The sequence below is a fragment of the Gossypium raimondii genome, chromosome 13, assembly GCF_025698545.1.
Source record: "Gossypium raimondii isolate GPD5lz chromosome 13, ASM2569854v1, whole genome shotgun sequence".
NCBI classification, from domain to species: domain Eukaryota; kingdom Viridiplantae; phylum Streptophyta; class Magnoliopsida; order Malvales; family Malvaceae; genus Gossypium; species Gossypium raimondii.
In genome coordinates, this window is record NC_068577.1 from 37,825,030 (window position 1) to 37,839,549 (window position 14,520).

Sequence of the window (14,520 nt, forward strand, 5' to 3'; positions counted from 1 at the left end):
TTATCAAAGGCTGTATAATAGCTTAGAATATTTAGATAAAATATTAATTGAGAAAAATTAGCTTATTTGATGGGCTAATTAATGAGGGACTAATTTGCAAAAACTGTAAAATTTGGGGTAATTGTGCAATTTTGAAAAGGGTGTGAAATGTTACTTATTGTAATAGCCTCGTCGAAACGATAGGTATCTTGTCACACCATGACCCTATAGGTCACTCACTCATCGCAATGATGTTCGAACGACGTTGAGACGTCACATAGTGTTTTGGCCATAATGTACCAATTGGTACTTAAAGTGAAGCAAATCAATTTTTCCAACACTTAAACTAATCTTACCTAGATGAAACATACCAAAAACATGTTCAAAACATACATCACTAATCATATGCATCCTACCTACCAACTTTAATATTCAATTATACAATTTCCTTATCAAGAATATATGTAAGACTTTATCCAACTACTAAATGGTTCCATACCAATTCACTTATCAATACCAATTCAGAACCTTTAAGTTACCATCTCACACACCAAATATGCATTTCAATCATTACCGAACATGTCATTACCAACAAGCCATTATCCTTTTATATCACATTTTCATCCCAACTTGCTAATACCTAATACATATATATATATATATGTTGAGTCCGAGATTACGTCTGGATGTTGATACCGATGCTCGGGATCTCGTACAAATCTAACCTGCGCATGAAAAACAAAATCGTACACTGAGTAATAAACTCAGTGGTAAATCTATGATTCAAAAAAGTAAATAAAGATACGCAACATGCATCTGTTTCATTTCTAAATTAATCTCATACCATTTTATGAAACATATATTCATTTTCTCAAAGCAAGTATATAATAAATTTACATCTTAACTCACTAGATTTGTGTTCAAGTCAACCAATTTCATGGCGCATTTAACTCTATTCAATTACTATATTTAGTTACAACTATATCTATTCATTCTCCATGCTTAGCATGCATATACACATATACATCTCATTTTCCTACCACATTTCATATCAACTTCACCTATGTCAATCCACAATAAAACAAATAATTTCATACACCATACATTTCAGACTTGCATGTCGAAATATACCAATTCAACTAAGCATCACCAATGCCAAATCATGCATTCTAAACCACATATCTGCCATATACTTATAACTTGGAGTTACCAAGCTTTACATCTTCAGTATAAACATGTTAAGTGTACAAAACTAGCACCAATTGATCTCACTTCAATTCAATTTATATAGACACTTCATTTTGATTATAGTAACAACATTTCAAACATGTCAATAATAAAACATTCCATTATCAGTCCTATTTCTAATTTACCACTTATAATACCCCAAATTCATTCATTTCTGGAGTCTTCCAACTCGTTTGAATTCGTTTCGGCCTCCAGGATTTGGTTTCATTTGATTCACATACTCTATCTATGATTACAACATGTAGTTTACATTAAATCACAAAAAAAATATAATCCTAATAACCTAACTTGTATTTTCAAGATGAATACTCAAATTAGTCAATCTGCATTTCAAACTAGTCCTGTAGTATGTCATCGGCTAAATCAAACTATAGACTTGTACATTTAATAGAGTAACCAATTTTCAATATCATCATATAGTTAAATTCACATCCCATTGTTCTTAATTCAACACCAATTCATCATGTAATATAATATATTTCAGCAAAATTTCATACCAATTTTCTATATCAATTAAGTCATACAACTTTCTATTTTATTAAATTTAGGTTCCATTTTGATATTCAATTCCAACCACAACATTTCACTCAATAACTATTAATAGCTTACCTTAATATTGTATAAAATAGTATATCATGAATATGCAGAAACTAAATTGACTTCGGGCCATAAGAATACAAATCAAAAGCTTGCGTCACTCATTGTCGACTCGTGTCTTTCCTTTCCCTTTCAATGATCTTACATCGTCTTTTAGCTACAAATAATAATTCAGTCATAGTATAATATCAAAATTTGTCTAAATCACATTAATTACAAAGTCACCTATATTTTGTAAACTATTCAATTTAGCCCTCTATCTCGATAATCATTTTTGCCTATTCAGTTTTCTTATGTTTTAATTGTTTTTTGGCACATTAAGTTAATTTTTTTTCGAATCACACGGTGGAAATTAATCACCCATTAAATGGACTGTTGGAAAATATCTGGTTTGAAAATGATTTTCTTTCACAGCGGATAATTAAAAATTTAAAAACTGGCCCAGTTTGTGATATTTATAGCAATTAACCTTGAACTAAAACCATACATGTGTTTTCAGATAGGCAGATCCTTGACGTTTTTCAGCTTTCAATGATACACGCACAGATTGAGTGAAATTTATTAAATTTTATTAACCATTAAACGAAGCTGCCAATTTTCAGTTTTGGGAAATCATTAGACTTGCGACGACTTTTTGGATGGGATCCAGACATTTCTTGGTTAATATTTCTTCATGGCGTTCAAAGACCTATCTCTTAGCTTTGAAACGCACTTTGAATCAGTCAACTTTAAGTTCAGAATCTCAAGTTATAACTGTTTTAGTGAAGACTGTACGAGTAGAATTTTTGGACGTGATTATGACAAGAATTACAAGTTTTGGACTTTTAATTCGAGTTTAAATCATATTGGGTTCAGGTTATAGGAGTAATTTTTATTATATATGAGCCTAATATTGTATTCATCAGCTCTTATTGTTTTATTATTTTATTGTTCTAAATTTATTATTAAGTATTTTAAGTTATTTAGGAATTTTATGTCAATAAGAAAATTTAGTTTAAAACTACTTCTTATTTAGATTAATTAGAGTTTTAGTATACTTAAAAGTTTTATTTAGATTTATTTAGCTAGCCTATATAAAGTCTTCTTCATTGTTCATTGAGTAGACAATTGTTTTATTAATAAATTTTTCAACTCTATATGTTTGTTTCTTTGTGCAAGATTTATTTTTTATGATTTTTAGAAGTAGTTTTCTTCTTGATTTCCCTCAAGGAGTCGTGGTAATTCATTCTTCACCCTTCAATTTGCTAATGATGATTTCTTGGAGGGTTGATTAGAGCCATTAGTTGAGTTTGTAAAGATTTATATCTCAAAAGGTTTAATTGGACATTTATCTTTCTATCCATCATATCCACCAGTTTATCGTTCCAAATGATCTTTTCCGCTATTCTCGTACCACGAACTACTTTGAGTGTGGGGTCGAACCAATTGAATCAAAACACAGAAGTAGAAAAGTTTTCTTTTATCTTTTGGGTGAAAAACAAAAATTCTGTCTTCTTTAATAGAATATGGTATAATTGTTATTCTGAAAAAATATATTTAATATTTAAGAATAAATCGTCTCTATTTTTCGGTATTATAACAATCTCTCAAAGTTATTTAAATAGATCTACCAGTGCCATCTATTTATATGGAGAGAATGTAGAACCTTTACTGAATTGTAGAGTTTTATTTAACATAGAAAAATAACTTTCTAGTCCAACTAGGAGAGGGAGAAGGGCTAATAGGGTGTGCTTCCCCTCATATGTATTGTGATGGGGATTCAAGCCTCCCATTGTATTGAACCCAATTATATGTGTTTTCTAAACTTTTAACTCAACACTTTATAATTTAATCCAACCCAGTACATATTTTTCTATTTTCCAACATTTATTTCCAAACAATTCCATTTTTCCATTTCAGAGAAAACCATAATAATTTCTGAATGTTTTTCATTTCTCTATTTCTATTCATTCTGTTCATTTTGATTCAAACACGTAATTCATTTCTGGTTTCAACGAGCTATTAAAGGGATCGATTAGACATATGTAATTAAGGCTCAAATGCTTTTAATTAAGTTTTGGCTTTTCATCTATTAATTATAAACTCATTTAATCACGAAGACATTTCACTATAGTATTGTGGTTGAGTCCTCCCTAATGACATACCATTACGAAAGCAACTATTCAGCATTCGTCCAATGACCTTGTCATAAGTGTGTTACCCTCATAGTATATCATTGATCTCTTTAAGATAATATCCGTTTTCCTAATATAATCCTATTTTATCTTATGGTAACCATTATATCTTCCTTCATGAAAAGTCAATGATTATCAAATAGTGATCAAGTCATCTATCACAAAGATGAATGACCTGTGGCCACGTTTACTTTTCATCAACCATGTAATGCCTATAAGAGGATATAATTTTCCCATCTCTCGGTTTTGAATTCCACTATTGTGAATGACATTACATAATGTAGAAGCCGTATACTCAATGTACCAACTTTCGGCTCCTTATTTATTTGAACTCAGGCTTTTACTTACATCAAAGTATATGAGTCACGCATGCGTCCGCCATCCACCTAGGATTTAGGTATGCCACACTATGAACGTCACAAGAGAATAGATCCATAAACGGATTTAGGATTTATTCTACTTGGATCTAGTTTGATGTACTGTCAGTCCAGTCAGTCACATCTATGTCTTTATCTTCTGGGAGTCATCTGCTCTGATGCCCAAGATAAAGCATCTCCCAAATTGGACTTGATAGATGAAATATTAGTCTTTCAATCGGTTTGTTCATTTCCGATTAGACTAAGGACATGTTTAGGTTCGTCTATTAATACAAGTTGTCTTTCTCTATTACGATCCGACCACGTAATACTGCTAAATATTAATTAAATAATAGACAACTAGTGAGTAACATTTACTTCCATTTTAGTTTGCGTACAAAAATATTTGAGGATAATATACAAAGTATTAATGTAATTCATGAATAATTTTATTAACTAATTTGGTCGGAAAATTACAAGTGTACTTTGATGAAAATACTACACTTAGGACACCAGATCCAACATGGACATCTGATCATGTCCAACATGACAGCCTAAAGGGCCACGCCAGCTGTCCCGTTAGGTCTGTACCAGAAAATAGGCTCGGGTAATTAATTTATCATTTTTCAAAAATATTAATGATTGGTTTGCCACTTTTCATAAATATTAGTGACTATTTCTCACTATTGAAAGTTAAGTAAATGTTGGTATCTTTTTCCCTTGCTTTTTTCCCCCCTTTAACATAAAACCATCTCCTTCTCTCTTTTCGTGGTTCCAGCCATGCTAAAAAATGATAGTAAAAATAAAACAGTACAACCACTGTCTTTGCTTTCTATCTAGCCAAAAACAGTGCTGGTTGCCAAACTAGCCGTCGTCACCCCTTCCTTTACTCTCTTTCTTTTTTTCCCTCTTCAACAGAAAAGAATCTCCTCCTCTCTTTTTATAGTTCCTATGATGGGCACAACCGTTCGCTTTTTTTGGATCTTGTTCGACGAGACGAGTGGATCTTTGGCCAAAGATCTTTATGAGAGAGGCTAGCCCAAGCCTCTTTGGCTTCTTTCTTTACTAACGATAGTTTTGTTTAGTTCCATTTCTCTACCATTTTAGCATTTGCAACTCCTTAGTTGACTTACTTATATTTTTCTTTCTTTTTTCTTTTCCAGGTTAGTGTTCCTTGCTTGCTAGCCCTTGTTATTTTTTGGGGGGCATGGATAGGGTCGCCACCGTTTAAGTTCCTCATTGGTCGGAGCTTGATAGTCCTCGGGTTTCGTCACACAAACTCTATTTCTGTTAGTGTTTGAGGCCATTTTTATGGCTAATATGTCTCTTTTGTCGCTGCTCGTGACTGGCTTCAACTGTGGTCGATAACGTCCCTTTTTGAGTTTGGCTGAGGCATGGTCTCCTGCCGAAGGCATTCATGCTGACGACGGGTGTGGCCCCCTTGCATCTCTACTTCCCCAACATCCTTTGGCACTTCCTTTCCCGCCTAATCTGATGACAGCAAGGGTGAAATAGTTGAATATTGTGGGGAGCTGGGCTTGTTTGGACCTTGTTTCTATTATTGCATCTTTTGAGCGATTTTGAGACATTTCTATTATTGGGCTTTTTGGGCCCTTGCTGTTCTTGATCCCATTTTATCGATGGATGCTGTAAGTTGAAAAGAAAAAAAAAAAAAAAAAAAAAGGGAAAACAAGCGGTACCTATCTGAGAGGCATTGCGGCAGATTACCCAGAAAACAAAAGGAGAATCAAACGAAGACGAAGTTAAAAGATGGAAATCTGAGCAAAAATTCCAAGAAATAACGAAAGTAATAGTTGTACTGCATAAGGCTTTGAAATGGGGGATGACAAGGAATTGACGCCGTCAAAGTATGACATGAACGCAAAATGGGACGCCTGCATCGATCTCACTCTCCGCCGCTTCGTTTATTCATCCTTGGCTGGCGCTTTTGGTGGCCTCCTTTTCTTTAGTTTGTTCTCTTTCCCTTATTTCTTTATTTCTTTCTCCTTTTAAGATATGTTGTTTTCGATTTGCCCCATTGCAGATTAGCCTAATTGATTCTACAAATTTTGTTTTCTCATATCTACTTTTTATCTTTCTTCTAGTTGTTTCTATGTTGTTCTGCACTCGGCAGCGTTGGCTCTTCCCGTTATATATGCGCCTGCTCTACATTCATAGCTGTAGATGTCAATGTAAATATGATGTATATACATGTCCAAAATATGTAGGGATTTAAATTGCAGTCGTGGATACTTTTTTGGATGTGTTGTGTTTATTGGTTGCGAGTGCGAGGTATGTTACTACACTCAATTGCAGCAAATATCTACAGTGAATACAGGTGGCAAAGAGAGCCACAAATGCAAATAGCAGCCATAATATCGTGCTATGGCTGCTATTTACATTTGTGTTGTACACTTTACTATCCATTTAAGTGGCAACGTTTGAGACCAAGTGGCTTTCTTAAGGAGAACCTTGCATCCCTGCATGTTGGTTTTGATTCACCTTATATTCCAACACCAGAAGTAGCTCCTTTTTGCCTTTGTTGTAAATCACCTAGAAATGACGAGGAACTTGATTAAGGCTTTGCTTTGTGGGGAGAGTGGAAAGGAACTGTTTATGATTTATGACTCATAGCCACCTTCAATCATCAATGCTACCAAGCAAAGCCTAAACGGTTGAAGTGATTATGCATTTTAACTTTTTACTAGATGTTAATCTAAGCCGTGGACAAAGTAAACTGAGTTCTTCCATTTTGAATTGCTTCAGTTTTCTTCTAGTACTCGTATTTCCAGGCATTGTCGCTATCATGCCTTTCCGTTTTTGTGCTTTCTGCTTTGCATGTCTTCCTTAACCCTTCCTTGAATTCATAACTTTGATTTGTCATGCCAGGGAGTCCAGTGACTCGATGGGCATCTGTAGCTTTTGGTGCTGGGATTGGGATTGGATCTGCATACACTGATTGTTCTAGTCTTTTTGGTGGATATTCTCCGAAGTTGGCTCCTCCTAAGCTTGATGATGCTCCTGCACCCAAGGTTGGACTAATGTTTTATCGAACTATGGATTTAATCTTCTGGACTCTTTCTTTTTCTAGGTTGCACATTCATGTTTTAATTGTTCGGTGTAATCCTTTGTCCTTTACAAATGTTAAAATTTTCTTCAACCTATCAACAGTCATCTCAAGGTATTAAATGAGAGGATATGCATCAGCACTGGTGGGGTCATTCTGGGTTAGGTTTTGAATGCCTGCTAACTGATTTTGTGATCGTCAACTTCAACGCTCACACTCAACCAACTTTATTAGAGCCATCTAGGAGTAATCAATCTGATTTAAAAAAATGGTGATGATGAGTGAACTTTTTTCGTAGGTTAATTTCTTATAACAATGACTAGAATTAGATACATATATATATAAACTGAAATATTGTGGAAAGTGAAACTGTGATGCTGATGAATCAAATATGGGCATTGGCATATATTTCAATTACTGAGCTGAAACGACTTTCATTGAGCTTTTCTTGGATAATTGCTTAAAATGTCATAAACCATCCAGTTATTAATTGTTTTTCACCTAGAGTACGCCCTACTCATAGGCCCTTGACCTTTGAGTAGCCCTTTTAAAATAAAATATAACGACCTATAGGTTGAAAATTGAAGGGGGTGTTCAGATTTTTATGGAGTACTCCACCCGCGCCCATCTATGCAAAAACATAGGCATCAGATCAACTTATATTTGAATAGGGACTGGAGGTCTCTAGTATAAATTATTGCTTAGCTGAAATGTTTTAAACTTTTACGAAAGGCATTTTGATGGGAAAGTTGTGTGTAAAAAATCTGCTGCTGCAAGGGGAAAAAATATTTTTTGCCAGTGCCCAAGCATAACCAATTTCGCAGGTGAAAATGTCTAGTTGGTTATTGGCCCCAGTGCAGTGGATGATCTTTGCATAGAGCCTTGGCAGTTTAGGGCAACTATTCTTGTCCAGAGTAGGTGTTGTTGATTTTTCTGACACTTTTACAGTCTGGTCTATTAAGTTCTTTCTCAAAAATCTGCATAGCGAGGATGCTTCTAAATTTTAGTTTATTTCAATATTATTCTACATATTATATGTGTCAAGAAGCTCTATAAGAAAGTTAATTTAGTTCTCTTTTCTTTTTCCAGGAGCAAGTGGAGTGAGTTGATGTTGTTGAAGTTCCTCTAAGATTATATGTTGGTGGGTAAACAATTAACTTGTTGCACCAAAAGTTTGTTATGAATCACATTATCTTTTATTATGTAATCTATCAAATGAGTAAACACAATTTGAAGCGGAAAAATAAAAACAAATACTTCCGTTGCAGTCCTGCATTTTGCGTGATTATTGTTGAGAGTTGGACTTGATTTATCTGCCGTGTGTTGATATCTAGAGTTCTTTTTCAGCTGCCTCATGTCATGGAAAAATTAAGGATGCATGTGTAGGTCATATTTTGTCCCTATCTTTTCTTTATTTCTTCTCCTGCCCTAGTTGAACTCTCTGCCCTAGAAGCTAGCTTTTGAGATTGGGTTGGAGCTTCTTTAGCTTGGTATCATAACTAAGTTCCTTGCCCGTTTCGTTATTTTGCTTGTTGTACCATGTTTCACGAAGTATTGAACTATTTACTTTACAGGCTAGCTTTTGAACTAAGGTTTGAGTTGCTTAAACCAGAGTTAGGATGGTGGACGGTGCAATTAGCCATCAGAAACCACACTGCACAAACAAATTATTGTTCCACCCTTTCCATTTTTTCTCATCTTAAATCCTAACATAACCTTGGAACTTACTTCAACTATGTCCAAAATAGAACGAGCTTAGCCTCAGCACCTGAATTATGTAAATATGGGATGAACTGTACTTACATTTCTTCAGGTTATTTTGGAGGTCATTTTTTAATAATTTAATAATTTTACAAGAATGGCTCATTTTCTGATATAAGTTCCAAGGAAGTTGGATTGTTTTAGACACGTAGCAACAGTTGTTAGATAGATGGAATGAGAGTGAGATAGTAGATATCAAGCATTTCCTTAATTTTAGAGGAACAAACTCTACGTTTTCGTTGTTATCGAAGTTGAAAAAGACTGAACGATTTCAACATAATTGATTTCTGACCAACTTCATCCTCCTAATAATCTTAGGTAAACACTTAAATGGCACAATGTTTAATGAATTAAAAATTACCACTTAAATTTCTTACATGAATCTTGATATTCGGTCTGACAATTTTAACTCTTCATCTATCTTTATTCCCAGCATAAATTTAGAACTATGAATTTCGATGAATGTAAAATGTCGTGTTAATTACACATGAATACTTGATTTTAATTTAATTGTATACATTTGAAAAAAAAATAAGATATTAAGTTATTTTCATGTTGGGTAAATATAATTATTTGTATATACAATTAGTAAATGTAAAATTGTATTTCTTTTATAATTGTGTTAATTGTTTGTGAAAATTTAATCAAAATTAAAATATCAATGTATACCATTGCACCAAATCAAAATTCTTAAAATTAATTTAAAATATAAAAAATCATAAAATGCAAAAATTCCTAAAAATTTCTTAAAAAAGCCATAAAATTTTAAGGGTAAACTATACAATTAGTTACTCAATTATTAGCATGTCCTTGTTTTTGTCACTGAATTATAAAAATTTTAATTTCGCCACTAACGTTTTTAGTCTATCACCCTCCATTAAATTTTTGACGTAAATGATGACATGATCTTTTTAATTGGTATAATAACACATTTATTCCTCAACACTTACATATTCTATCAATTTGGTCCTAATTCTAAATAATTTAATAAATTTAACCCTCCACATTTATAAATTCTATCAATTTGGTCCTCAAACACATTAATCCTAAATAGGAATTATAAATATTAAAAATATATCATATTTGAATAGGTAATATAAATATTTTAATATTACAAAATATATTTGCTTAAAGAAAATTTTAACTTAAATTATATCATATTTGATTCTTATTTAATATTATATTTGCAAATTACATCTCTCTCCTCCATCATCATCTTCTTCTTCATTCTTTTACTTCTAGTTTAAAAATTATAATGTTATACTTGGGGGAGGATCCCCTTGACGTTGTGGAGTGGTTAGGTGGAGTAAAGGCCGATTGAAGAGAGAGGGGGTACTGTTTTTGATGCAAAGGAGAGATTGAAGGAGTAAGGGGACCTCTATTTTTGAAAGAGGTGGTGGGGAGATTTCCATTTTAGAAAAGACAAGAGGATAGTGGAGCAGCCACATCAAACATCCTTCCAAAATATCTAATCGACCTGAATAGGGGTGGAGTCACCTGGCCTGGCCCGGCCCGGCCCGAAGACTCGTTCAAAAAGTGTGAAGATTTGAGTTAAAATATAAGTTTAGATAAAAAAATAAAACTCGTTTTCTAAATGAGTTGAGCTCGGGTAAGTTTTGGCCTGAGCCTGACCTGACCCAAATTTGCAAAAAAAAAATGTTGTTATTTTCACTATTTTGTTATCATTTTGTTATTATATTGCATTATTTTGTTGTTATTGTTTGGATTTAGAAGCATTTGCTTTTTAAGTTGGACATATCTTAATGTTATTTAAGCATAAATATTAATTATTTTTTAAATATATTTTTAATTTATTGTAAAATATTAAAATAAATGTTTTTAGTGTATCAGATGTATTATATTTTTTATATAAAAATAATAATATAAAAAATGTAAATATGGATAGGCTGAACTCAAGTTTTAACATTTTTATTTGAGTTGAGTTTAGACAAAATTTTAAACCTATTTCTTAGATCAAGCTGAAAATAAACCTAAAAATATGTTGAGAATTGACCTAACCCAAACCCAATCTCACTCAACCCAAAATTAACTCTAGCTCAAACTAGAGATAGGATAATATTAATTATGATCATATTATGTTGATATGACGAATGCTTTTGTATTCAATTACTTGCTCTTTAATTTCTTACCACAAGTAACCTCTTTCACCTTCCTTGTCAATTTCTCAAGTTATGGAGTTGAATATTTACTCCACCCACGCATGTTGTAAACTATTAATTCATCACTCAACTTTTTGGATAACCATAAAAAGTTGTTATAATTTCATCACTAAATTTTTAAGTTGTTTTTATTTTAGTCATTTAAGTGTTAAATCTTTAACGACAATTAACTGTGCAATCAAATTATGTTTTACACTTTCATTTTGGTTACCCAACTTTTAAGTCGTTTTATTTTAGTCACTGAAAAATCTTTTTTTTCTTTTAAGTCTTGATGCAGTAAAAAATTTTAAAGATTAAAGCGAAAAAGTGGTAGAAACTAAAATAATGCATAAAAATTTGTCAAATTGTACTCGTTTATCCCTTATTGAAAATTTTAATTTTTTCAATATTAAAATTTAAATTTCAAAACATCAAAATCAATTAAATAAAATCAAATGATATAAAAAATGGAGTTAAGTTTGGTTGATATTGTGTACAATTGGTGTCAATATACTTATATTAATATTTTATTTGATTGAAAGCTATATATCTTGTATATGGGCGTTATATATCAATACTAACCCACTACATACATGGATGCTTTACTTGATGATGAGCACCCAACCATGTCAGCTACATATATATATATATATTGTAATTTCAAAATTTCTTATACAAGATTTAACTTCCATTTTATAAAGGATCATTACTAAAAAGAATATGAATATTTTATCAAGGATTCCTGAAAATATGAACTCACAAGAGAATATTGTTGCTGGTTAGTATATTTTATTTAGAGATGTTCATGGGTCGGGTTAAATCAACTCATATAATGTATCTAGACTAATTTTTCAAATTCAAGCTCGGCTAGATCTAAAAAATGGGTTTACTTTTTTTGTCCAAGCTCAACCCAATTTAATAAAGGTAAATTTAAACTCGACTTGATCTGTCCATATTTGATTTTTTTTGAGTTTTGTTTTATTTAAAATATATTTTTAAAAATATAATACATGAATACACTAAAAACGTTAAAATAAAATTTTTCTAACACATTAAAAACATTAAAAATATTTATATTAAAAACACTACCATAAATATAATAAATGTTTTATTATATTAAAATACAAATAAATATAATAAATATATCCAATACAATAAATATTATTCTATTTATTTGTATTTTTAATATAATAAAATTATATCCAATACAATAAATATTATTCTATTTATTTGTATTTTTAATATAATAAAATTATATCCAATACAATAAATTTTTATTTTAACGTTTTAACCTAATAACAATTAAACTCATTATATTCGAGTTGACATTATTTCATATGAAATTTAATTATTATTATATGATATTTGAATTATATTTTGAGTTTAACTTGTTATTGTATAAAGTTTGACATGTTGATTATTTTGAAATCTTTCATATGAAATTTCTATCTAATAATTTTAAATTTCAACCATATTTTTTTATCAAACCAATAAAATGCAACTAATCATACAAACACTTATATAAAATATTATACATAATTCTAAACGGGAAAGAAAGCAAGAAAATGATGAAAAAACAATTAAACAAGTAAAATAATTCTGAATGGACAATTTAAGTTATTTTTTGTCGATTGAGTCTTAATTTGATTGGTATTAACATTATTGTTAGTGTAGGAGGACGTGGGTTCGAGTGCACTGAAGCATATTATCCTCCTATTTAAGGGGTGAGGAGGGGCTATGGGTAGTTCTAAGCATTGCATCAACAAAATTAGATATGATAATAGCCTATAATGAGGTTAATGTTCAAAAAAAAGTATGTCAATTTCTTTTATTGAAATATGTGGCTGAAATTTTTCCGTGAACTATATGTAAAGTTACGAATTGTCAGTCAATATTTTTCCTTAAATTAATTTTCTTTTAAATTTTAAAATTTTTTTACATTTTAAAATTATTTTAATAAAATAATTTATATTTAATAATTGTCTACAAAACTTAAAATTTCCAAATCATATAATAAAAAATAAGTTTTGTAGACAATTATTAAAGAATCAATTGATTTGATTTTAATTTGGAAATATTAAATAAAATTTTAAATTTTAGAAGGAGATTAAATTAATTATTTTCAATATCATAGTAACAAATCTATTGACACTATTAAGGGATAAAAATTTCAATAGTTTATTAATTGATTTTGATGTTTTGAAATTTAAAATTTCAAAATTGAAAAAAAGAAATTTAAAACTTTCGAAATGGGTAAACAAGTACAATATGACAAAATTTTAATATATTATTTTAGTTTTTACCGCTTTTTCATTTTAATCCTTAATTTCTTTTATTTGAATCAATACTTAAAAAAAAGAAATTTTTCGGTGATGAAAATGAAAATGACTTAAAAGTTGGGTGACCAAAATGAATGTATAAATATGATGTGGACATGATTTGGTGTGTACAGTTTAGCCACCGTTAAAGATTTAACGCTTGAGTGACTAAAACAAAAACTTCTTATGTCACACCCCAAATTTTTGAATCTGTACTATGGACGGTTGATTAAGTGGATTTAGTAAGGAACTTGTAAATGAGCCCCTCTAATTAGCAAGATTGAATTGGTTTTATTTACGCGCATCCTCTAGCGAACTGTTTTGCTATGTTTCGCCATCTTGCGGACTCCCATTCCACGTTTGGTGAACTCCTGTGTTTTGGCGAGCTCTCCCGTTTGCAAATACGCCAGTGGCGAGTTCAATTGTTGTAACACCCCAAACCCGACCTAGATGTTATGGCCGAATCTGGAAGAGTTACATTAGTTTGTTTAAAAACTCTTGTTGTAACCAAACTTAGTTGAGCGTTTCAAAAACATAAAACTTGCAGAACACTCACATGCATTCAGAAAAACTTAAGTTTGTAAACACTTATTTCAAATGCCAAATCTATTTCAAATTCATTTGCTTTGAAAATACCGATTTTGAACAAATCTTTTCTGATTAACGCTAACTTTAGTTAAAAATATTTATTTATTTACAAAAAAACACTTAAGGGTTTACTTAACTCATAGTGAAAAAATTTCAGAGTTTTAATTTTGAAAACCTAAATTCAATTTGTTAACCCGTGTGATTTTGCAGTTTTATGATTGAAAAATATCAAAATAGACAAGCAAAATGAAAACATAACCCAAAAACAGATTA

The 14,520-nt window shown here is 31.1% G+C and overlaps 1 protein-coding gene across 1 annotated transcript; it reads left to right on the plus strand.

Annotated features, from left to right (window-relative positions):
- The first annotated feature begins 6,008 nt into the window (after window positions 1-6,008).
- On the plus strand, window positions 6,009-8,688 carry LOC128036097 (uncharacterized). Its single transcript, XM_052626943.1, has 3 exons — window positions 6,009-6,323; window positions 7,244-7,386; window positions 8,511-8,688. The coding sequence occupies exons 1-3, from the start codon at window positions 6,191-6,193 to the stop codon at window positions 8,523-8,525; spliced, it is 291 nt and encodes a 96-aa protein (XP_052482903.1). The 5' UTR covers window positions 6,009-6,190; the 3' UTR covers window positions 8,526-8,688.
- Window positions 8,689-14,520: the final 5,832 nt, after the last annotated feature.

Coding starts and splice junctions, on each gene's coding strand:
- LOC128036097 (XM_052626943.1), top strand. CDS start 6,191: ATGGGGGATGACAAGGAATTGACGCCGTCAAAGTATGACATGAACGCA. Junction 6,324..7,243: donor TGGTGGCCTCCTTTTCTTTA/GTTTGTTCTCTT, acceptor TTGTCATGCCAG/GGAGTCCAGTGACTCGATGG.